General features: G+C 43.3%; 1 protein-coding gene across 1 annotated transcript in view; it reads left to right on the top strand.

Moving 5' to 3' along the window:
• Positions 1-21,971, top strand: part of glipr2l (GLI pathogenesis-related 2, like) — a 45,614-nt gene that overhangs the window by 9,868 nt on the left and 13,775 nt on the right. Inside the window, exon 4 of the mRNA XM_080208583.1 lies at positions 2,722-2,799. Coding sequence (XP_080064709.1) covers positions 2,722-2,799 — 78 coding nt within the window. The remainder of the gene's footprint in view (positions 1-2,721; positions 2,800-21,971) is intronic.

Genomic DNA, 21,971 nt, shown 5'->3' with positions numbered 1-21,971 from the left:
ACCTGGTGGATGGTGTTCTCATGTGAGATGATGGCATCCGTGTCGATGATCCGGCACATCTCACAGAAGGGCGGCACGGTAGCACAGTGGTTAGCACTGCTGCTTCACGGGTCCAGGGTTCGATTCCTGGCTTGGGTCACTGTCTGTGTGGAGTTTGCGTGTTTTCCTCGTGTCTGTGTGGGTTTCCTCCGGGTACTCTGGTTTCCTCCCACAGTCCAAAGATGTGCGGGTTAGGTTGATTGGCCATGCTAAGAAATTGCCCCTTAGTGTCCAGGGATGCATAGGTTAGAGGGATTAGTAGGTAGGTTGCTGTGGCAGGGTTGTGTGTGTCATCTTCACTATGGACTACTGTCTGGAATTGGTTACATTCTTGGATACATACACATCTCCATTAAGGACGGTCATCTCAGTACCTCACTGTACCGCAAACCCATGGATAACCTCACGATGCTCCACTTCTCCAGCTTCCAACCTGAACACGTTAAAGAAGCCATCTTCTACGGACAAGCCTTCTGTATATACAGGATGAGGAGAATCGCAACAGACACCTCCAGACGCTGAAAGGTGCCCTCAAAAGAACAGGATATGACGCTCTACTCATTGATCGACAGTTCCGACGCGCCACAGCGAAAAACCACACCGACCTCCTCAGATGGCAAACACGGACATGGTGGACAGAGTACCCTTCGTCATCCAGTACGTTCCCAGAGCAGAGAGGCTATAACATCTTCTCCGGAGCCTTCAACATATCATTGATGAAGATGAACAACTCGCCAAGGCCATCCCCACACACCCATTTCTTGCCTTCAAACAACCACTTAACCCCAAACACACCATTGTACCCAGCCTTCAGAAGAACAGTGACCACGACGCCACACAACCCTGCCACAGCAACCTCTGTAAGACGTGCCAGATCATCGACACGGATGCCATCATCTCACATGAGGACACCATCCACCAGGTACACGGTACATACTCTTGCAACTCGGCCAACGTTGCCTACCTGATACACTGCAGGAAAGGATGTCCCGAGGCTTGATACATTTGGGGAGATCATGCAGATGTTACGACAACGGATGAATGAACACCACTTGACAATCACCAGGTAAGACTGTTCTCTACCTGTTAGAGAACACTTCAGCGGTCAAGGGTGTTCGGCCTCTGATCTTCAGGTAAGTGTTCTCCAAGGCAGCCTTCATGACACACAGTGCAGAGACTAATAGCCAAGTTCTGCACACATGAGGACGGCCTCAGCCGGGATCTTGGGTTCATGTCACACTATCTGTAACTCCCACAACTTGCCTGGACTTGCCAAATCTCACTAACTTTCCTGTCTGGAAACAATGCACATCCTTTTAACCTGTGCTTAAAGCTCTCTCCACTCACATTGTCTGTACCTTTAAGAATTGATCAGCTGTAAAGACTCACATTCCAATCATTATGCATGTAAATTGAGTTTGTGTCTGTGTGCCCTGTTTGTGATCAGAACTCCCACCCACCTGACAAAGGAACAGCCAGTTCTGAAAGCTTGGGGTGTTTGCTACAAATAAATTTGTTGGACTTTAAGCTGGGGTGAGATTTCTTTCTGTGATGCTCTCCTTGGAACAGAGGAGATGTAAAATTGTGAGAGGCCTGGTGAAAGTGAGTGGGAAGGGCTTATTTACAGTAGCAGAGAGGTCAGTGATTAGGGGGCACAGATTCAAAGAAACTGGTAGAAAGATTAGAGGAGAGATGAGGAACGTTTCTTTTTACCCAAGGGTGGTAGGGGTCTGGAATTCGCTGCCTGCAAAGGTAGTTAAGGCAGAAACCTTCAACTCATTTAAAATGTGTCTGGAAATGCATCTTGTAGATTGTAACCTGCAGGACTACTGAGTACAGACTAAATGCTGGAAGTGGAATTAGGCTGGGTGGCTTGTTTTTCAGCCACTGTAGACATGATGGGCCAAGTGGCCTCCTGTGCTGCAAACCTTGCTGATTTATTTACTCCATTTCATTTTTGAGTTATTTTGCTTGTCATATTCCTTCCTGATACTTTTTTCACAACCTGACTAAAGTAACCTTTTCTATAGCAGTCTTTTTTCACCCCCCCCCCCCCCCCCCAGCTTTTTTTAAAAAATCCCAATTACTCTCTTTGTACTAGTAGCTGCAATGTCTGTATTTTGATCCTGAGTAATTAATATTCTTTGCCTAGTCTTACTTTTGTGAGATTGGTAAATCTCACAAAGTAAATGCTAAATGCATATTGTTGAAATTTTTAATCCATTTGATAACAATTTGCAATTCTGATAGTAACACAATAAATCTCTGTTTCTTATAGTCAGTGCTGGTAAAGCCAACCCTACATTTCCAAAATCAAAATAGAAAATGCTGTAAGTACTTTACAGGTCTGGCATTGCCTGTGGAAATAAAAACAGAGTTAATGGCCTGAATTTTCATGGAGCTGTGGACACTTCGCAGATACTTAAATAGAGGAAGGACTCAGGATCTGGAAGTCTTCCCCCCCACAGCATTGCCAACAGATCCAAATCCTGGGCAACCTTACTGTTTCTCAATAAAAGTCTGACAATGTATCTAGAAAAAGAAAAGTATTGTAAAACCTGGTGTATTCTGTCCATTTGTACAAACTGGAAATGAAACTTGCGTCTCAATGTTCTCTAAAAGGCCGTCCCTAGGACACAATTGAAAAGCAATAAAATATTTTTGCTTTATTCCTTCCTGCAGGTAAAGAAGTGTCTGAGAGATGGTACAATGAGATAAAGAATTACAATTTCAATTGTCCTGGATTTTCCTCCGGTACAGGTGAGTAGAGGAGTTTATTTAGTTGTTGTTTCGGATGTGATCAATCTGCTGTAACTGAAGCGGGTCCACTCCCAGCACAAATAACATTGCAGACAATAGAAGCTTTTATTGATAATTTGCAGCTGTGTAACTCCCATTTTGTGATGCCGCAGAAGGGCAGATTGCTGTCCAGGACAATGATTGAGAAACAACTGTGTCTATATTCTGATTCAAACATATTGGGTACAGGAAACAAAAAGACTGAGTTCATGGCGTCCAGTATTTACAACACCTACCTTTCCTGTCTCCTTCGTGTGATCTCTCCTCCCCTTTGCTATTAGAGTTGATTTCTCTCAGGTAGCTTTCACTTGCAGCATTGGTTTTGGAAACGTATAAGTTTAAAAATATTAAAGTTCACCTCTGGGGCATGGATTTCAATCCAACTCTTTGGTGCGATAATAGTTTGCTCTGGCTGGAAGGATTTTAGTTTTCTGAGCTGAGTTGCCAATGTCAATGTTGTCACTGGAGAAGGTGGAGGATGGGTGTGATACTTTCCAGCAGAAAAGAATGGCAGGGAGAGATGGAAAAACCTGATTTCCTAGCAGCTGGACTGAGTGATATGAGGGTGTTATCTGTGGCATAGAGAAACCATGTGAAAGAGGGAAGATTTACTTTGTAAATACATTACATCTTTTTTTAAAATGGAACAATGTAAGGCTTTGCTCATTACATGCCTCCTAGGTTTTTGGAACTGTGCATGTTTTGGAACACCCTGTTCCTTCTGCATTCATTGTCCTGACAAAGTTGACAACTTTTGATGACATGCTTAAATGTGAAAGTCTAAGTTGAGTATTCCTGTTATTGGACTGTAGGTTTTCACTCTGACCCTTACTTAAAATCAAATCAGCGGCTTGTTATCTCTTGCTCGCTGTTTCTCCTGACAGCACTAACTGATAAATTGTTATAGATTCTTAAGATGAAATCTGGCTGTGGTGTTTATCTCCAGGGTTTAGTCAGACTGAGTAAACCTCCTTTTATAGCCTTGCTTAATCTAGTAAAGCTCCAGCCGCTCCAGAACTGTTGTTAGAGGTCACTATTTCAAACTTGGGACAAACTTATTTGGTCTCTCTCTCTCCCCGGATAGTAGACTAGGCCAGGGTTTGGTCACCTGACCCTTCTTTGTGTACTGTAACTAAGAATAGATTTTTTTTGCAAAGAATTTGTATGCTGATGAATTGTGGATGTAAGTCTCAAAATATTTTAAAAATGACTAGTAAGCAATGCCTCAAGTCTCCTCCTTCTCATTACATACCTTTGCAGTTAGTATTGTCAGTATGGCATGGAACTTCACCTCTGGATCACTTCATTGTCCATAGATTGTTGTCAGGAATCAAACATTTTTGGTCACACTGCTGCAGATACAACAGGCATCTCTATTTCCCAGAGCTGGTTCCTGGCCTATATATCACTAGCAGAATGGAATTGATCTCTTACTGCTCATAATCAGTAAAGAGGTGTGTTTTTTTTTTAAATAAATTAATTCAGCAGCAGGCTTTTGTGTGTTAAAATAAAGAACCATATTAGTCTTGCATATTTACCCTGAATTAATACACCATCATACACTCGGTCTGACATACCTGCATGTGTGTGTGCACACGGACAAGACATGTACCCACAAAGATTAGATAGAGATAAATGTAGCACACCTTCACAGATTATAGTTAATTCAGTCTCTGATTTCCAGTCTCTCTCATGGCAAGCCTATGGTTTTGATCATTTAAAGTTGAAGTGAGGACCTTTTATAAAATGAAAGATTTACAGCAGGTTGTGAGGTTTCAAGGAGATTGCTTCTTAGATGAACTTTGAAACTGAAAGAGGTTAAATAGCTTTTCTGCTTAATGACTTGCAGATAGTTTCAGAGTGCAGCTTTCAGACTGGCTGACCATGTTTATTGTCGGGTTGTGTAACTGGCTAAAGCTCTTTAGACACTTAATGCATTGGAAAACTCTCACTTTGGCTTGTGTATCCTGGTGCTTTACCACTCTCTCTGATGTTGAATGATGCAATTGTATATAATGCTTGAATCCATCACCAAAGAAGAAATAGCGAGGCACCTTGAGAAGAATTGTTTGATAGAGCAGACGCAGCACGGATTCGTTAAGGGGAAGTCGTGTTTGACGAATTTATTGAATTTCTATGAGGATGTGACTAGTGCGGTAGACAGAGGGGAACCGGTGGATGTGGTGTTTCTCTCGATTTTTCAGAAGGCGTTTGATAAGGTGCCGCACAAAAGGTTGCTTCAGAAGGTTAGGGGGCATGGAGTTGGGGGTCAGGTGTTAGCGTGGATAGAGGATTGGTTGTCAAATAGGAGGCAGAGAGTTGGTATCAATGGGTGCTGTTCTGATTGGCGGTTGGTGACTAGTGGAGTGCCGCAGGGATCGGTGCTGGGGCCTCAGCTATTTACCATTTATATAGATGATCTGGAGGAGGGGGCTGAGTGTAGAGTGACGAAATTTGCTGATGACACAAAGATAAGTGGAAAAGCAAATTGTGCGAAGGGTGTGGAAAGTCTGCAGAGGGATCTGGATAGGCTGAGCGAGTGTACTCCATCTGTCAGGTCCTCGCCCAATGTTAGCAAGTGTGAGGTTATCCACTTTGGCAGGAATGGTTAGTAGGAGGGATTACTATTTAAAGGGTGAAAAGCTGCAGCATGCTATGGTGCAGAGGGACCTGGGGGTCCTTGTGCAAGAGTCGCAAAAACCCAGTCTGCAGGTGCAGCAGGTGATCAAGAAGGTGAATGGAATGTTGGCCTTTATAGCGAGGGGGATAGAATATAAAACCAGGGAGGTCTTGCTGCAACTGTACAGGGCACTGGTGAGGCCGCAGCTGGAGTACTGTGTGCAGTTTTGGTCGCCGCACTTGCGCAAGGATATTTTGGCCTTGGAGGGAGTGCAGAGGAGGTTCATTAGGCTGATACCGGAGATGAGGGGGTTGGACTATGAAGAGAGACTAAATAGACTGGGTCTGTATTCGGTGGAGTTTAGAAGGATGAGGGGGGATCTTTTAGAGACGTATAAGATAATGAAAGGGATGGATAGGGTCGAGGTAGAGAGATTCTTCCTGCTCAAAGGACAACAGGACTAGAGGACACTGCCTCAAGATAAGAGGGGGGGCGGTTTAGAACGGAGTTGAAGAGGAACGTCTTCACTCAAAGGGTGGTGAATCTCTGGAATTCTCTGCCCGTTGAAGTGGTGGAGGCTGCCTCGCTAGATATATTTAAGACACGGGTAGATAGGTTTTTGATAGACAAGGGAATTAGGGGTTATGGGGAGAGAGCGGGGAAGTGGAACTGATCCACTTCAGATCAGCCATGATCTTATTGAATGGCGGGGCAGGCTCGAAGGGCTAGATGGCCTACTCCTCCTATTTCTTGTGTTATGTTTGAAATCTTTTTGAACAGGCAAATATTTCTCCTTCCACATTCAAAGGTTGATGATACTCAGGCCCTGACAAAGCCAGTGACAATTGAATCTTGATGTGAAGTTTGATTAAATCTTCCCCATCTAAGATCTGAACCAAGATGGTGGCCGTTAACCTGTTCCCAGCAGGGAGAAGCCCTACAACTGTAAACCAGGAAGCTGACAATTACTCTGAAGGGTTATGTGGATCCACAAAATGTTTCCAAATCCCCTCACCCATCGCCTAACACTGCCTCTGCTTCTCCAGGACAAAATGTCTCTCTGTCCCCTGATTGATGGTTCCAATGGCATAGACCCACACACAGAGACCAATTGAACTTGTTAACATCTTAATAGAAGGCCCCAGCTAAACCCCTGCGCGAGGGTGTTGGGAGCTGGGTCTGGCCTACATGTGACTACAGACTCGCAGCAACGTGGATGACTCTTATGTGGATGCCCTCTTTGCTTCCTGAAATGGTCTAGTAAGCCACTCAGTTCAAGCACAGTTATGGATGGGCAATAAATATTGGCCTTGCCAGTGACGCCCACATTCTATGAAATAATAAATAAAGGAGGGCACAGTAGTGAGGCACAATCCACAACGGAGAAGGTACTAACCAGACGATAGAATCTACCAGAACAGATGATGCTAACTGACCGTGACGGTAAACCAGTGCCGAAGGAGGCTGTGACTCTTCAAGGAGATGATCATAGCCATCTTGCCCTCATCAGTGAGGAGCTCACATCTTGCTCCATTGATGGCCAGTACCTATCAATCACTGTGACCTTGAATGGTGCTGAACATTGTGGAGTCATCAGCAAATATCCCCACTTCTGACCTTATGATGGATTGATGAAACAGCTGAGGATGGTTAGGATGAGGACACTACCCTGAAGAACTCCTGCAGTGATATTCTGGAACTGAGATGATTGACCTCCAACAATCTCAACCATCTTCCTTTGTACCGGGTATGACTCTAACCAGCAGTTTTTCCCTGATACCCACTGACTCCCAATTTTGTTAGGGCTCCTTGACATCACACTTGGTCAAATGCTGTCTTGTTGCCAAGAGCAGAACTCTTACCTCACTTCTGGATTTCAGGTCTTTTGTCCATGTTTGCATCAAGGCTGTAATGAGGTTGGGAGCTGAGTGACCCTGGCGAAACCCAAACTGAATGCCCATGAGTAGGTTATTGCTAAGTTAGTGCCACTTGATAGCACAGTTGATGACCCCTTCTATCACTTTACTGATGATCAGTAGCAGACTGATGGGGTGGTAATTGGCTGGGTTGGACTTGTCCTGTTTCCTGTATACAGGACATACCCAGGCAGTATGTTCCAGTTTTTGCTGCAGACACGCAGACACGCACGCAGGCGCACACACGCAGGCGCACACACGCAGGCACACGCACGCAGACACACACACACTTCTTTGCGAGGAAGTATTATTGTTTTTCCACTGAATCCATTCCATCTATTCTTAAATATGCCCCAATCTATCTCTTTTCTCACATGTCTCGTTCTACCTCACACAGCCTAATGTAACTCTCCTCTTGCATATCCCTTTCTCGTTTTCCTCAAGTTCTATTCTCCTTATGTGTCCCATTCTAATTCTTCTCTCAGGTGTCCTAAACCACCCCCCCCTCTCTTTTCATATATCCCATTTTTACTCTTCAAACACATCCCGTCTCACCTCGCAGCTGGGGCAAGATGACAATTTCACCACACGACCAGAATTTTACCGCCCTGCTAACCATGGGAATCAGAGTGGCAAGGGATGGACAGTGGAAAGGTCCATTGACCTCTGGCGGGACTTTACAGTTCAGGATGAGCAAAGCCATAAAATCCGTCTCCAGCTTCCTGCACTTGCGACATTAATATGCATGAGAATTGACTACTTACAATTGTTCCAAAACATTCACCTTCAGGCTACATTCAGAGTTGGACACACAGTCCTATGCCTATAAATTTGCTTGTAAAGAATTGTGAGCAGCGCCTTTCCAGATGCGTTTATGGTACCCTATCTTGATAATAACTAAAATTCTGACTCATTGGAGTTTTGTATCCCTCATCAAACTTTATTGCTCACTTCTGTATTTGAACATGAAGTACTTTGACCAGTGGAAATGGAGGTCTGTCCTGTCAAAGAGCTACTTATTATCTCATCTCAGCAACCTTTACTTTTTATGTTATCAGTCACTGGGATCAAAGTAAGAGGGGATATAGAGAAGATCACATTTAATTTATCATACAAGGACAAGGCATCCTGACAAGGAATGGGGCAGTGTTGGGTCTGGTTCTGGGGAACAAAGCAGAAAGCAGGACAAGTGTTCAATGTGGCAGTGAGGAAGAACTTTAGCAATGGCCACATTGTGGTATGGGACTAGGGGCAAGATGGCCTGCAAAAGATGGCTTTGGATTGGGGGAAGGCAGATTTAATTAAAATAAGGCAGCACCTGGCCAGAGTTCACTGGGAACAGCTCCTTGTGGAAAGTCTACAATGAAGCAGTGGGGGCATTTGAAATGGAACCGGAGAGAGTACAGGTCCAACATGCCCCCTAAAGGGGGAAATGTAGGAACAAAACATTCGGGGAACCCTGGATGTCTTGAACAATTCAGGACTGGATAAGGAAAGAGAGTAGCACTTTTAGCAAAGGAACAATTCAACTGCAGCCCCAGAGGAATATAGGGAGAGCAAGAGCAAACTCAATAAAGCAATTAAAGAGCAAAAAGGGGGCATGAAAATGAACTTGCAAACAAGATTACAGAGAATCCTAATCTGTAAATACATTAAGGGGAAGAGGTTAACCAGGGAACGACCAAGGGGGCAATCTGTGTGTGAAGACACAGGACACTTGGAAGGGTGTTAAATGAATCTCTCATCGGTCTTCACCCAGGAAATGGAGAACATAAGTACAGAATTCAGAAAAAAGGGGCAGTGCAGACCTTGAACGATTTGACACAGGAAGTGAGGAAGTATTGGAGACTTTGGTCTTAAAAAAAATGGCCAATCCCTAGGCCTGGATGAATTGCATCCCAGGTTGCTGTGAAAAGTGAGACAGGAAATCGCCGGGGCTTGGGCAAATGTTTAATTCCCCTCTGGCTACATAGGAGCAGGAGTAGACCATCCTGCCCCGCCATTTAATAAGATCATGGCTGATCTGAAGTGGATCAGTTCCACTTACTCGCCCGATTACCATAACCCTTAATTCTCTTATTGGTCAAAAATCTATCTACCTGTGACTTAAACACATCTAACGCGGTAGCCTCCACTGCTTCAATGGGCAGAATTCCAAAGGTTCACCACCCTCTGGGAGAAGAAGTTCATCCTCAACTTTGTTCTAAATTGACTCCCCTGTATTTTGAGGCTGTGCCCCCTAGTTCTTGTTTCCATTCTAAGTGGAAATAACCTCGCTGCTTCTACCCTGTCTAGCCCCTTCATTATCTTATATGTCTCTATAAGATCTCCCCTCAACTTTCTAAACTCTAACGAGTACAGGCCCAGTCTACTCAATCTCTCCTCATAAGCTAACCTCCTCATCTCCGGAATCAACCTGGTGAACCTTCTCTGTACTCCCTCCAAAGCCAATATATCCTTTCGCAAATAAGAGGACCAAAATTGTACACAGTACTTGAATTGTGGCCTCACCAGTGCCCTGAACAGTTGCAGCAAGACCTCCCTGCTTTTATATTCTATCCCCCTCGCGATAAAGGCCAACATTCCATTTGCCTTCTTGATCACCTGCTGCATCTGCAGACTGAGTTTTTGTGATTCACGCAGAAGGACCTCCAGATCCCTCTGTACAGTAGCATGTTGTAATTTTTCACTGCTTAAATAATAGTCCATTTTACTATTATTCCTTCCAAAGTGGATAACCTCACACTTACCAACGTTATACTCCATCTGCCAAATCCTCGCCTACTCGCTCAGCCTATCCAAATCTCTCTGCAGACTTTGTGTCCTCCACACAATTTGCTTTCCCATTCATCTTTGTGTCATCCGCAAACTTTGTTACCCTACATTCAATCCCCTCCTCCAAATCGTCTATGTATATGGTAAACAGTTGAGGCCCCAGCACCGATCCCTGCGGCGCGGCACGCGACTAGTCACAGATTGCTAACCGGAAAAGCACCCATTTATTCCGACTCTCTGCTTTCTGTTAGATAGCCAATCCTCAATCCACGCTAACACTTTACCCCCAACTTCATGTACCTTTTAACTTATGCAGCAACCTTTTGTGAGGCACCTTATCGAATGCCTTCTGGAAATCTAAATATACCACATCCATCGGTTCCCCTCTGTCAACCGCACTCATTATATCTTCATAAAATTCCAGTAAATTAGTCAAACATGACTTTCCATTCATGAATCCATGCTGAGTCTGCTTGAGTGAACCATTCTCTTCCAGGTGTCCTTCTATTTCTTTCCAAACGATAGATTCCAGCATTTTCCCGACTACGGACGTTAAGCTAACTGGCCTGTAGTTACCCACCTTTTGTCTACCTCCTTTTTTAAACAGTGGCGTTACATTAGCTGTTTTCCAGAGTCCAGTGAATTTTGATAAATTACAACTAACACATCTGTTATTACTTCTGCCGTTTCTTTTAGTACCCTGGGATGCATTCCATCCAGACCTGGGGACTTGTCTACCTTTAGTTCCATTAATCTACCCAGCACTACCTCTTTAGTAATAGTGATCGTTTTAAGGTCCTCACCCCCTACAGTCCCATGTCCATCAATTATAGATATGCTATTTGTGTCCTCCACTGTGAAGACCGACACAAAAAACTTGTTTAAGGCCTCGGCCATTTCATCATTTCCCATTTATTAAATTCCCCTTTTCATCTTCTAAGGGTCCAACATTTACTTTAGCCACTCTTTTCCATTTTATATATTTGTAAAAACTTTTACTATCAGTTTTTATATTTTGTGCTAGTTTACTTCCATAATCTAGCTTCCCTTTCTTTATCGCTTTCTTAGTAGTTTTTTGTGGTTTTTTAAAGCTTTCCCAATCTTCTAGTTCCCCACTAATTTTGGCCACTCTGTATGCATTGGTTTTTAATTTCTTACTCCTTTATTTCCTTAGTATTCTCTTTCATTTTCTTAGTTCCTTTATTTCCTGGGGGGGAAATGTCAGAGTACTGGATTCAGCTAATGTGGTTCCACTTTTCAAGAAGGGTGATAGAGGTGAACCAGGAAATTACACTCTAATAAGTCCCACATCAGCAGTAGGGAAACTACTGGAGAAAATTCTGAAGGATCTCTACTTGTTAATTAGGGATAGTCAGCATGAGTTTGTTAAACAAACTTTATAAAATTGCTTGAAAAAGTGATGGTGTGCATGGATGAGGGAAGTGCAATGTTTTTTAATATATTCATTAATGGGATGTGGGCATTGCTGGCTGGGCCAGCATTTATTGCCCATCCCTGAGGGCAGTTAGTCAACCACATTGCAGAGGACCTGGAGTCACATGAAGGCCTGACCAGGTAAAGATGGCAGATTTCCTTTGGTAAAAGACCTTTTACGAACCAGATGGATTTATATAAACAATCAACAATACTTTCATGGTCATCATTTGATTTTTAATTCCAGATTTTTATTGAATTTAAATTTCAACATCTGCCATGGTGGGATTCAAACTTGGGTCCCCAGAACGGTATCCTGGGTCTCTGGATTATTGTTTCAATGACATTACCACGACACCACTGCCTCCCTTAAGTTGATGTATGGATTTTAGCAAAGCCTTTGACAAGGTCCCAAATGGGAAACTGATTGAGATGGGTGAAGCAAATGGAATTCAGTGAAACTTGGCAAGATGTTTGAGAAACTAGCTTAGTGATAGAACACATGGTGGTGGTTGAAATCTGATTGTGTGACTGGAGGCTGGTATTCATACCACAAGGTTCAGTGCTGGGTCCTTTATTGTTTGTTATATAAATAAATGATATAGGTCAAAATGTGGGAAGAATAATAAGCAAGTTTGTAGATGACACCCAAGATTGAGGTGATTAATAGTAAAGAAGGTCCTAGGTTGCAGGAAGATATACAAAGAACAACACAGCACAGGAAAAGGCCTTTCGGCCCTCCAAGCCTGCACTGATCATGTGTTCCTAACTAGGCCATCCGTTTGTATCCCTCTATTCTCGGTCTGCTCATGTGGCTATCTAGGTAAGTCTTAAATGATCCTGGCATGTCTGCCTCAATCACCTTGCTTGATAGTGCATTCCAGACTCCCACCATCCTCTGTGTAAAATACATTCCCCACATATCAATTGAACCTTGCCCCCCCTTACCTTGAATTTGTGACCCCTTGTGTTTGTCAATTCCGACCTGGGAAAAGCTTCCAACCGCTTTTCCTAGGTTGGGAAATGACAAACACAAGGAGTCATAAGTTCAAAGTAAGGGGGGCAAAGTTCAATCGATATGTGGGGATGTATTCCAACCGTTCACCCTATCTATGCTCTTCATAATTTAATAAACTTCTATTAGATTGCCCCTCAACCTCCATCTTTCCAGGGAGAACAACCCCAGTTTACTCAATCTCTCCTCAAAGCTAAGCCCCTCCATACCAGGCAACATCCTGGTAAACCTTTTCTGTACTCTCTCCAAAGCCTCCACACCCTTCTGATAGTGTGGCGGCCAGAACTGGACGCAGTATTCCAAATGTGGCCTAACCAACATTCAATATAACTGCAACTTCATATGCCAACTTTTATACTCTATGCCCAGTCCAACAAAGGCAAGCATGCCATATACCTTTTTCACCTGTGTTACCACCTTTAAGGATCTGTGGGCTTGCATACCCAGATCCCTCTGTGTCTATACTCCTAATGGTTCTGCCATTTATTGTATAGTACCTCCCTAGATGAGTTGGTCTGATGGGTAGAATAGTGGCTGATGGTATTTAACCCTGATAAGTGTGAGGTCATGCATCTCGGAAGAAGTAACAAGACAAGGGAGTACTTAATGGCAGCTCAGAAGAACAGATGGATCTTGGGCTACTTATTCACAGATCCCTGAAGACAGCAGAGCAGACAAATAGGGCAGTTAAGAAGATATATGGGACATTTGCTTTTATCAGTTGTGGCATAGAGTGTAAGATCAAAGAGGTTATTTTGGGGCTGTACAGAATGTTGGCTAGGCCACAGCTGGAGCACTGTGTGTAGTCCTGGTTACCTCATTATAGGAAGGATGTGATTGCAGTGAAGGAGGCACAGAGAATATTCACCAGAATGTTGCCTGGGATTTGAGCTTTCAGAAAAGATTGCACAAGCTTGTTTTCCCTAGAGCAGAAGAGGCTGAGGGGGACGTGATTGAGGTATATGAGCATTTGAGGGGTATGGACAGAGTGAAGAGGAAACTGCTGTTCCCCTCGGCTAAGAAGTCAATTATGAGGGGCAAAGTTTTAGGGTAAGGGGCAGGAGATTCACAGGGGATTTGTGAAAACAAATGTCCACTCAGAGGGTGGTGAGAATATGGAATGCACCCTCTGCGAAGGTAGTGGAGGCTGGAAACCTTCACCTTTTAAAAAGTATTTGGATGAGCATTGAAATATGATGAATATGAAATGGGACAAGTGCAGGAAAATGGGATTAGTAAACTCAATGGGCCCAGGTCTTTTTCTGCACTGTTTGACTCTGACTCTATGTGGCTTAGTTATGAACCTTTTTTCAAGGAGGAGTAAGGTACAAGGATCAAAGGATATCTGTGTGGGGGTGGTGGTGGGGTGGCACGATCAGCCTTCTGAGTTGGATGATGAACCATAATCATAATGAATGGTGGAGCAGGCTTGAAGGGCTGAATGGCCTACTCCTAGTTTCTACATGAGCGGTTCTGTCTTCATTAAAACAATGTTCTTACACTGGAGCTAACAGCTGTCATATTTATTCCAGGGTTTGGGCAGCTTCTAACTATAGAACTGTCAATCAGTAAAGACACAGTGATAACATCCAGTGCTGCTGAATAGCAATGGCTAATGTCTATGCTGCTTTGCATTAACCAAATAAACAAAATCATCAGACTGTGGGATAAGTTAAAAATGCTGTCCCTTTAAAGGATAATGCTTCAAAGTAAACAGAATCTCAAAGGAAACTTAAAACATCAAATCAAAATGTGATTGAGGGGATTGCTTATGAACCCTAGTTCCCCTGATGCCCACTGGGCGTGGAAAAACTTGATGTGCTCATTTTCCATGGACGTGCAGCAGTGAACATAGCCATGGAAGAGGGCAGAGAGTCAGGATAGATGACCCCTGACTGCCTGCTACCCTGACCTATTAGTAGCCATCTTGGCTAGGCCTAGGAACAGGCCCACAAAGAGGTCCTTCTCCCTCCCTGCATTCCCCTGCACTGAAATTAGATTAATTACCCCAGATCAAAAAATGTGATCTGCATTCTCACCATCAATAGCCCTTTGTCTTTGTCTAGCAACCTTGTTGATTTTTGATTTGAAAAGTATTGTTTCTTGCACGCTATACAGACAAAACAGGAAAAGAGAGAGTGCAGAATGTGGTGTTACAGTCATAGTAGGGTGACGAGAAAGACCAACAATGCAAGGAAAGTCCATTCAAAAGTCTGAATGCAGCAGGGAAGAAGCTGTTTTTGAGTCAGTTGGTATGTGACTTTTTTCTCAAAGGAAGAAAGTGGAAGACAGAATGTTGCGGGTGTGTGGGATTCTTAATTATGCTTGCTGCTTTGCCGAGACAGCGGAAAATATAGACAGAATCAATGGATGGGAGACTGGTTAGCATTAATCTTATTCAGAAAAAAAACGTCTGCCCTTACACCTTAACGAATGTGTCCACAGCGAGGGAGACATGTGTACGTTTGGATTTGAAAGTATGATCAGCGACACTGGAAATAACGGCGTCAGTGTTGTGTGGCTGTTCCACTTGGAAGCGTAGGTCCCACAACTTGTCCAGCACCAAAAGAAATGTGGGTAACAATGAGGAGCGTATTTGTCAATACCTTGCACCAGTAGATGCCCTCATCTGTAGTCACATGTCAGGGAGCTGGGTGGCTGGATGAACTCGATACGTGACATGCTTTGATGCACCTTGAAGCAATAGTGAGTGGTCTGCAGGTCCAGCTACCTGTGATCCATCTGATGTGGTCGGACCTCCAGCTCTGGAAGCTCAGTGTTCCCCACAGATATCCAATGTGCCATATGAAAAAAATGACAGCATACTTCTGCCCTACCCGCTTTTGATAGTTAACTTCAGCTCTTTTAAAAGCTGGATTTCCCTATTCCCAGCCAAGCTCGGAATAAGCTTTACGTGTAATCATGACTTTTTCAAATTGGGGGAAAGGGAATAGTTGTAGAAAATGATGTCAGGGCACCCTCTGTACTGCATGTGCCAAACCTAGGAACTGGCTGACCACAATCACATTGCTGGACATTAAAAAATCCAAGTTTCTATTTCCATTTTAAATTGCTTCTCCACATTGTCCAGCACAAAATGATGTGTTTGCGGTGATTCCCATGTCCTTTACAAACTTTCCCCATGCTAATTCCATTCCTTTCACATATACCTGCGATGTTCATTCTTTCTGTCAGTGGGTTGTGCGTTGTCAATATTAAGTTCCGTTTATTTTTCATCCCCCAGTTTGGAATCCTTTTGCAAAACGTATCTGTTATTCGAACTACACACTTCACTTTGCTGTGGTCTGGGAATTTAACAAGCAATTCTGAATCCAAGTCATTTTTGCAGATATGAAATGACAGGATTCCGATCCTTCATTGCTGCCCAGTTGTACTTCACTCAGTCTGCTACTCTGCTTCTCGTTTGTCGTATCTGTTTCTTATTCAGCAGTTTTACATTCGACCCTGGATTCTTATTGATTTTAACTTCATTGTTAGCCATTCATGTGGATTATTTGTTGGAGACCTTCTGATAGTCCCAATACATCTTACATTAGTAGCTTCCACCATCAACTTCATTTATAATATCCTTTACAGAATTTGAGCATTGGGACAGGAGTCACCCATTTAATCCTTCAAGCCAGTTCTGTCAGTCAGTGAGATGATGTCTGATCTCTGATTTAACGCCAATACTCATTTAGTCCCATTTCCCCTAATACTGTAGGTAATAGAATAGAATCCCTACAGTGCAGAAAGAGGCCATTCAGCTCTTCAAGTTTTTACGACAACAGTCCCATCCAGGCCCTATCCCCATAACCACATATTTACCCTACTAAAACCCCATGACACAAAGGGGCAGTTTAGGATCATCAGTCCACCTAACCCACACACCTTTACACTGTGTGGAGAAAACTGAAGCACCTGGAGGAAACCCACGCAGACACTGGGAGAACGTGCAAACTCCACACGGTCACCCAAAATTGGAATTGAACCTGGGTCCTGCTGTGAGACAGCAGTGCTAACTACTGTGCTGCCTTAAAAAGCAGTTGTAAACTTTGCTCAAGTGACTTCAGTGTTGGAGGGGCAGAGGGGGTAATGTGGCGGGGAAACCCTTTAATGTTATTACCTGGGCGGGTTGCTCACTGCACCAGCAAACACAGACTTAAAATTAACAATTAATAGTTTGCAGAAGAGAATTCCAAACTTTTATCACACTTTGTGGGGGAAGTGTTTCTGTACTTTGGACTGAAAAGTCTAGCCCTAATATATCAGATTATGTCCTTCGTCTTAGACCCACCAGCCAGCCAAAAATAGCTTCTTTCTATTGACCTGATCTGTTCTGAATTTTTGTTGGATAAGAAAATCCATTTCCATTTTGAATTTCTTCCACACAAATCATTCACTAACCACCCAAATGGCGGTATTGGGGGGGGCGGCGGGTGTTTCCCTTTGTCCACGAGGGATGGGGATAGTTTTTTATTATTGGAGATCGGGTCTGAAGCGTGCCCTGCCTGTGTGATGGCAAAGGACATGGTCTGCAGATTTTTTTTCTGCAGAAAATGCTGGATGATCTGGTGAGAAAAGCCAGCTATGTAATTGGGGAGATGCTTTCCGGTTCTCTCATCTCAGCCAGCACTCAGGGCAGAAAGAAAATTCTGCCCTCTGCTTCAGCGCCCCTCAAGACTATTTGATTTCCACTCCCTTCTAACTTCTCACCATTTAGAAAGTGCCCTGTTCTATCCTTCCTAGATCCCAAGTATACGACTTCTCATTTGCTTGCATTAAATCCATTTGCTTCAGTTTTGCCATTCATTCAGGCTTTCTAACTCTGCAGTTTAATGCTTCCATTTACACTTTTTACACTGCTGCCCACCTTTGTGTCATCAGCAAACTTGGCTAAGTGACTTTCTAGCCTATCATCTAAGTCATTAATAAATTTGATAAACAGCCCTAACGCACCGCCATATAGGACTCCATTAGTCACATCCTGTCATTTAGAGTATCTGCCTAATATCCTGACTCTCATCTCCTGCCATGTCAGCCAATCTCCTAACCAGAGCAGTAACTTTTGTTCAATTCCAGCGTCTGCAACTTAAGCTCCAGTCACCTATGAGGGCCTTTATCAAATGTCTTCTGGGAAAATTCATATAAATAATATCTATAGACAGTCCCCTGTCCAATACTTCAGTTACTCCTTTTATCAGATCTGTCAGGCATGACCGATCCTTTACAAATTTATACTGCCATGCCCAGGTCTGTTGAAAATTTTTAAGTTTTCAGTCAACCTATCCTTAATTCTAAACTTGTGTAATTTCCCTAAGATCAGGACTAATTATTGTATAATTGCTCTGTCTCATTTCTCAAATAATGAAGTAGCTGCACAATTTTACAAACAACAGAAGTGGTTCCCAAATCAAAGGAATTTTAAAAGTGTTATTCCTTTCTCAGAGTTATAAAGCCAATGCAGAGAGTGATAGGTAACGGGATCCTGTGGATGTGATCTATCTGGACTTCCAGAAGGCATTTGATAATGTGCCATATAAGAGACTGATCCAGAAGGTTAGATCCCAAGGGTCTGGGGGTAGAGTATTGGCTTGGATTGAGGATTGGCTGACTGATAGAAAGCAGAGCGTTGTGATAAATGGGTCCTCCTCCAGTTGGCTATCTGTAACTAGTGGGGTCCTACAGGGTTCAGTTCTTGGAGCACAGCTACTTACAATCTATTAACAATCTACAAGCAGAAATGGTGTGTAACATAGTGAAATTTGCTGACAACATGAAAATAGGTGGGAAAGCAGTCTGTGGTGAGAGAAAAAGTTTACAAATGGATATTGACAGGCTGGGGGAATGGGCCAGAATCTGGCAGATGGAATTTAATATGAATAAATAATGAGATTATCTATTTTGGCCAGAAAAATAAAAGAGCAAATTACTATTTAAATGGGAAACAGATTCAAAAGATGTCTGTGCAGAGGAATCTGGGTGCCCTTGTGCATGAGTCTTAAAGTGTGTATTCAGGTGCAGAATGTTATAGGGAAGGCAAATGGAACCTTGGCATCTGTTGAAATGGGTCTAGATTATAAAAGTAAAGAAGTGTTGATCAAAGTTATAAGACCTTGGTGAGACCACACTTGAAGTACTGTGTTCAGTTTTGATCACTTTCTTTGAGGAAGGTGGTTCAGAAGAGGTTCACTCGATTGATTTCAGGTTTGAAGGGACTGTTGTATGAGGAGTGGCTGAGTAGCTCGGGCTTGTACTTGCTGGAGTACAGAAGAATGAGGGGGGATTTGGTTGAGGTATATAAAATTACTCAATGGGATTGATAAAATAAATGTTAACCAAATGTTCCCCCTTCTAGAACAATCTAGGACAAGAGGATATTGTTGTAGAGTAATAGAGGGAGTATCAAGTCAGATAAGGATAAGCTACTTCTCAAAGAGAGTTGTGAATCTATGGAACTCACTGTCCCAAAGTGCAGTCGAAGCTGAATCAATCAATGGATTCAAGAAAGAGATAGGTAAATCTTTGATCAAAGCAGGATAAAAAAAGGCAGGGAAGTGGAGTTAGGATGAGATGAAGATCAGCCGTGATCGTATAGAATGATGGAGCAGGCTTGAAGGACTGGATTGTCTACTCACACTCCTAATTCTTATGTTCCTTTGTAGTGTCTAGTGCAAGCCTTTAATCCATCTCCTTGCTTGCTCCAAAAACCAATTCAAATTGAACCCAAATCGTGGTCCCACAGAAGAGATAGACAAGATCCAAGCTGATGATAAAAGGCATACACCTGATCTCACACATCATCCTACACTTCATCTTAGCCAAATGGCCAAGAAATAGCGATGGCATCTGACAAGCTAACCTCTTCCTCTACTGCGAATAGTGGCACAATAATTATTCAACACACCCACCATTTCCCCATTTCATTCATAGGGTGGCACAGTGGTTAGCACTGCTGCTTCACAGTGCTGGGGACCTGGGTTCAATTCCCAGCTTGGGTTGCAGGTCTGTGTGGAGTTTGTATGTCCTCCCTGTGTCTGCATGGGTTTCCTCTGGGTACTCTGGTTTCCCCCCACAGTCCTAAGATCTGCTGATTGGCTGTTCTAAATTTCCCCTTAGTGTCAGGGGTATTAGCAGGACAAATGAGGGTTACAGGAATAGGGCCTGGGTGGGATTGTAGTTGGTGCAGACTTGATGGACTGAATGGCCTCCTTCTATAAAGATTCAACAATTGATAATGTCACTGTTGTCCATTCTCAAGGGGCCACATTGCTCCTGACCACCTTTTTTCCCCTCAATATGAATGTAAAATCATATCCTTTGGAAGTTTTCTTTCGTACTCACTTTTTGTAAATCCCACTCTCACTTCATCCTTTGCTGCTCTTTCTACATTTCACATTTGTCACGGTCTGTGCTTTGTCTTTTTTTGCATTTTAAGTGCTTTGTTATTAGTTTTCTGTTTTTTTTTTAGTCATGAAAGGCTTTCTATTCATCACATAGAACTCTTGCTGTCTTAGTGATATAAATTGATTGTGCATTGTAATTATTTTGATTAAAAGCACTGATCTGTCATTTTACCCATTGTACGTAATCTCATAACACCAGGTTAAAGCCCAACAGGTTTATTTGGTTACACAAGCTTTCAGAGTGCCACTCCTTCAGGCGAGTGAGGAGTTGTGTTCACAAACCGGGCATATATAGACACAAACTCAAGTCACAAGATAATGGTTGGAATGCGAGTCTGTACCTGTAAGACCTGATTACCTGTAAAGACAATGTGAGTGGAGAGAGCATTAAGCACAGGGTAAAGAAATGTGTATTGTCTCCAGACAGGACAGTAAGTGAGATTTTGCAAACCCAGGCAAGTCGTGGGGGTCACAGGTAGTGTGACATGAATCCAAGATCCCGGTTGAGGCTGTCTGTCTGACGCCAGCATCTCTACATCATTTTATCCATTAACAGAAAGTTTGCTGTGGGCAATGTCTGCCTCAATGCACTGAATTCAGCCTCACCAAAAATTAGAATTTTTGTTTTGCTTTTCTCCCTTTCAAGTACTATGGGTGGGATTTTTCAGCCACGCTCACCCCAAAATTGGAAAATCTCACCCGAGGTCAACAGACCTTTGCGTGGTCCTCCCTCTGCCTTCTACAATTTCCATGGTGGGCAGGACAGGGAAGTTGCTCTCTATGGATGGGATTCTCCGATCTCGTCTCTGCCCGCTCTCCTGCAAATGAGGACGGAGGATTTGGCATTGCAGCGAAAAGCTCCATCCGTATCAGCGGCGCCGGAGAAGCCCCAGCCTCAAACGAGGATGGAGGTTTTCAGCACACATTGAATTTGATCACATGACTGTGGTTCGTTCATGCATCATTAGATCTTTACCTAACTTTGAATTTCTTATTGCTAATTCTAATATGGCACCTCCCGTTGGAGCTTTGCCAAACTGAGCATTCCCCTCTTGCATCAACTGCTGACTCACTGTCACCATTGGATTCTCTGTTTCCATTTTCAGCTTGTGGTTACCTGGGTCTGATTTAGTGTCCCTTGCAATGGAGTCTCTCCAGTATTAATCTTTCATTTCCACTGTGACACATAAGAACTCTAGAGAAATTCTACTAGCAATATCTGCACTACATCCTCCAGATTTAATGGGAGGACTGCCAGACAAGCACTGGTGTCTTTCATGAAGCCAGCGCCATATGCACTCAGGCAAAACTCCTGCAAAAATCAACTTCAATGGACTGGACACTGTCCAAGGGGCTGTAAAGTGTCTCACTGCCTGGTCCTGTTTTCTGAACCCTCAAATGGCCAAAGTTCCAGGGAAGTCAATCTGAAGCTCCCTGAAGCGTGGCAGCATTGAGATTAATGACTGGGAGGAGTTTACTACCAGTCATCAAAACAGCGACAACTTGCCCATCAGGCTGCATCATGCTTTGAAACCAAATGCCTTCTCGATGAGGCAGAGCAGCAGCAGAGAAGGAAAGAAAAAGAAGCAAGTCCTGAACTCCAGATCTCACTACTTGGTGGGATACCTTGCCTCGTTTGCCCAAAGGTCTGCAGGTTGAGAATCAGTCTGTTTAGTCACATGGCAGAAGTGACAATACAGTTTGGCATCAGGCCCAGGGAGATGAACCAGCAACTCTACTAGAGTCATGCTGCAGACTAATTTTAAAATTACCACACAGATACATTGCAAGTGTAAACTCTGTATGGATCTTGTGTCAACACAAATTATCAAACACCATGCAGTACAGCAATATTGCAGTCATCCCAGTCAGTCTCTGGGAAGAAGCAGTCAGTATCCCGAGAAGATGCCACCTTCACATTGAGATACATTCAAGAATCTGAACAGCTTTTAACAATAATAAGGGGT

This window comes from Carcharhinus amblyrhynchos, chromosome 2 (assembly GCF_965287045.1).
Source record: "Carcharhinus amblyrhynchos chromosome 2, sCarAmb.v2.hapA, whole genome shotgun sequence".
Lineage (NCBI taxonomy): Eukaryota > Metazoa > Chordata > Chondrichthyes > Carcharhiniformes > Carcharhinidae > Carcharhinus > Carcharhinus amblyrhynchos.
Note: the sequence above shows the minus strand (reverse complement) of the source record. Positions and strands in the feature narration are given on the sequence as shown.